The sequence below is a fragment of the Phaethon lepturus genome, unplaced genomic scaffold, assembly GCF_000687285.1.
Source record: "Phaethon lepturus isolate BGI_N335 unplaced genomic scaffold, ASM68728v1 scaffold36199, whole genome shotgun sequence".
In the NCBI taxonomy this organism is placed as follows: Eukaryota; Metazoa; Chordata; class Aves; order Phaethontiformes; family Phaethontidae; genus Phaethon; species Phaethon lepturus.
In genome coordinates this window covers 6399-10625 of record NW_010561932.1, presented here as the reverse complement: position 1 = coordinate 10625, position 4227 = coordinate 6399, and the positions used below count along the sequence as shown (strand labels likewise).

The following is a 4227-nucleotide window of genomic DNA, read 5'->3' as shown; positions in this document are numbered from 1 at the left end:
CCCCCCAGTATAAACTAGCCAGGATAAATTGCATGTTTTGTCCAACTTGAGTATCAGCATTTAACCATCAAAAAAGCTGAGAGTGGTGTTTGAGTAAAAACACCGCTGTTCTCTCTTTCTGTACATGACACTGCAACTATTCAGCTGCTTTACAGTATTAAAGTTAATAGCTTAACATTTCAGTATATGACTTCTCTGTCCAGCCTCTTTTTTGTCCAAAATTGTATTTTTCTCAGTGGAAGTAACACTATATCTGTGCTTTTAAGTTGATCTAGAGCAGTGTTGCAACTTCAAATGTCTGAATTTCAGGCATAAATTTCATTGACATTCAACTGTAGTATTAGCCCATTTGTGATTCTAGAAATCTTAGTGTTTTATACTACTTGTTTGCCACAGGGTTCCATCAAAGACCAGTTGAAATCATATGGAGCACTCACAGAGAATGTGACTCGTAAATATACACGGCAGATTTTGGAAGGAGTTCACTATTTGCACAGTAATATGATTGTCCATCGAGATATTAAAGGTAATAATAGTTCTGTGCACAGTTCAGTGCTCTTTACTACAGATTCTTTTCTAGTCTTGTGTGAAGTGCTAAAATGTAATTAATGCTGGAATACTGACTTAAAATCAATGAGATTACTTTCCATCATTTATTCTTATCACTGTTGTAACCTGAGGGGTGAAAAATAAGCATCTTTGTGATGTTCTAGCAGACTTCTGAAAAGGTTTCCATAGTGTCTGTCCGCAAAACAATCATGATAAATTTATTTCTGATTTTATTTTAGTCTTGATAGTTTTGAATATCCAAAGGATGGTGTCATTACAAATAGATAGACTGTGCACAGGAAAGCATGACTTGAAAGTTTATTTTTAGAGAGTTTTGTTTCATCAGTTATATAGAAATTACCCAGCACTTCACTGGTACAAGAAATGACTGGCAGCGGTGACTGGCCTGATCAAATGACTGGATTTTTTCCATGTTACTGCCGGGAAACCTGAGGAAACAGACCTCTCTACTCTTGGCAAATAGATATAGGTGACTTGCAAGTGCTGCATAAGCAAGTTACAAATATGTAGGAAGGTGGTGGTGTGCAAGATAGGTGTGTTGAAGGCAACACTGTTGTACTTCCTAAAAGCTTTACAATTTTCCTGTTGCTTTGTATTAGTAGTGCTTTGTTGCAAAAAAGATTGAGACTTCACAGTGAATTTGCACATGCTTATGCAGATAAGGGTTTTGAACAAATCTGTAAAATCGTTTGAGATTTTTGCTTTAATATAGTATCAAGACATTTTCAGTTGTGTGGAAACTTCTCTCCCATTTCTTTTTATTTACCTTCCTTATCTTGTCAGGAAGGCTTTACAAAGTGACTGGCACTTACTGGAAAAGGCCTGGGATGCAAACTAAGGTGTACAATTAACTATTATTCTGAACCTTGGGTTAGAATAACAGGAGTGAGTAGAGAAAGTAAATTCTCTGGCTTGAAATACTAGCCTGATCTTGCATTGAATCCAAACTTTTGTTACCATTTTCCACACCAAAACATTAGAGGGCCTTTCATGAACATAACACTGTCTTCCCTTCCTTCCAGGAGCAAATATTCTGCGAGATTCAGCAGGCAATGTGAAGCTTGGTGACTTCGGTGCCAGCAAACGACTGCAGACTATCTGTCTCTCTGGTACAGGAATGAAGTCTGTCACAGGAACTCCGTACTGGATGAGTCCAGAAGTTATTAGTGGTGAAGGGTACGGCAGAAAAGCAGATATCTGGTATGTTAAAAAAAAACTTCTCTAGTGAGAGGTGTCAGTTCAGAATGGGCTCTTTTTCAACAAGGTGTAGATGCTCATTATCTGAAGTTGGAGTGTTTCATTCTAGGGTTTAAGCCAAAGAAGGTGGCAAGTGTGAGCACTGACAGTCATATTGGGAGAGTGTAACACTGCAATTAGGGAATTTTTCATTTGGCCATTTGTTAGCCCATTGATTGAGGGATCATAAGAGAATCTTTTGAACTGACCTTGCATGAAGCTAGGATTACCCAGCTGTGTTTAAAAAGGAACCACATTATATCCAACCAATGGCAATACTTTTAATGGCTGGGAAATTAAGTTAGCCTACTTCAGATCACTTAGTAATTATTCTGCTATATTTGAATAATAGAACAGCTTTCATAGAACAGATTTCAGGCAGCTGACTTGTTCAACTTTGAAGTATTTGTATCAAGGTTAATATACGTTTTTTGATGGAGAAAATCCTGATTAAAACTAAGAAAAAATACTGAAGTTGGACTTCTGTCATTCAGTAAATCCTTATTGTGTAAAGAAATGTACCTCTGTCTAACCCTAAAACTTCTTGTAAGCATCTTGAAAAACCATAGAACTTCCTGAAGATTGGTAAATTCTTCCAACCTATCCGTTCTGCAGCATCACTTGCTTGTTATTCAAAGAGGTGGATCTTTCAGGACTTAATGCAGCAAAGTTTTTCTGGACATACGCATGCCCTTCTGCCTTCCTAAATCCCTTAAACGTAAGCTTTGTATACAAAGATTGTTTAGGATCTTAAAGTTTTGTTTTGCCAATACACTTATTTTTAGCATACTTAACTAAAAGAGGAGGATACCACTGAAGTATCGTTTTAAACTTTTCAACTTTCATGTTGTGATTTCTAATGAGCTAGCAAAACACACAGTATACTCTTACTTCAGCGCATCCCTGTTGCTTTGCATTTCTGTTTGGCCTTAATGAGCAAGAAAGCTTTCCAGTGCACTCAAATCCTGCGGGGTGTCTGAAGAGCTGGCGCACAGGGGTTGTGCAGTGCTTGTCTGATCAGTGTTGATCACTGAATAGCGGCAGTGCTATGACGCAGTTGGTATTGCCTGGATAAATTCCTAGTTGTCTCCTCACTGAGGTAGCAGCTTTTGGCACAGTGAAGTAATAAAGTGAAGATGTAGGTAGTGATTTGTGTAACTTTGAGGTAAAGCGTGTAGCTGTACATGCAATTTTTTTAAACACCTGTTTTCCAGTGAAGTTGCTCTGTAGAGGTAAGCGGACACTAGTTATCTGTGGTATTGTAGTAGCTCTTTGCTATTTCTTGTTTTCCTAGAAGGGCATGACTCTGTTTGTAACCTGCTGTTTCACTTCTGCCTCTGTTTCAGGAGCGTAGGTTGTACGGTGGTAGAAATGCTCACTGAGAAGCCTCCGTGGGCAGAGTTTGAAGCAATGGCTGCCATCTTTAAAATTGCCACTCAGCCAACCAACCCCCAGCTACCACCTCATGTCTCCGACCATGCTCGGGATTTCTTGAAACGGATTTTTATCGAGGCCAAGCTGCGACCGTTTGCAGATGAACTGCTAAGACACACGTTTGCACACTATCACTAACAGCCTGCCTCAACTCAGCTTGCATCTACTGCATTTATTTTCTATTTGACTGCACTTTTATTTTTTATTTTTTATGAAAAAAGGAGAAAAAAGACAAGAGAGAATATTCTCTTGAATCTTTGTTTCACTTAGATTGTAAACAATCTAAATTTTGTATCTAAAACGAGAATCTTCTCTCCCCCACTCCCACCAGGACTAGAACTTTTTGTTTATTCTATAATGTACTGATGTGGTTCATGTAGATAAAGCACTTTAGTACATATTTGTTCCTTATTTAAAGGGGAAAAAAAAAAAGACAAATGCTTGGATAGTCAGGAACTGTGTGACTTTTTCTGACACCGCTGACTGACTCAGGGTGCAGGGAAAAATAGACATGCAGCTAAAGGACAAGAAGGTTACTTCTCTGTGATTGTTATTTGTATTGTAGGTACTTGTGGCAGAGAGTTCTAAGTTCTTATTATATTCTAGCATTTTAATCAGTTTCTGGATTTTACAGTTTAAGCTGGAACACACGGTTCTGAGAGTTAATGATAAAGCTGGAAGAACTTGGAACTCTTTGTACAGCAGCGTGTCTAACCGGTACTTCTATGTGACCAAAAGAAAATAACAAAAAAGAACTCAACACTGATGTGCTAGTTAGACGTTTTGGTGTAGAACTATCATATTATCTTAATAGGAAAATAATTACAGGTAAACAGATTCTGGACCCAGACTCTTAGGAACTACTATACTGCAAGGGGAAAATTTCCATAATAGACAAGGGTCAGCTGTTGGATGTAAATAGTTAGGAGAATGCTTCCTGCTGTATCTGCCAAAGAGAATCTCTGTTGCGTAAGCTTGGAGGGAGAC

At 38.3% G+C, this 4227-nt stretch overlaps 1 protein-coding gene across 1 annotated transcript; it reads left to right on the top strand.

The window, feature by feature from the left end:
- Positions 1–396: 396 nt before the first annotated feature.
- Positions 397–3667, top strand: LOC104626262 (mitogen-activated protein kinase kinase kinase 2-like; the record flags this gene model as incomplete). Its single annotated transcript, XM_010294137.1, has 3 exons — positions 397–526; positions 1593–1770; positions 3153–3667. Coding segments are annotated over 3 exons (534 nt in total), but the record flags the coding sequence as incomplete, so codon positions are not given.
- Positions 3668–4227: the final 560 nt, after the last annotated feature.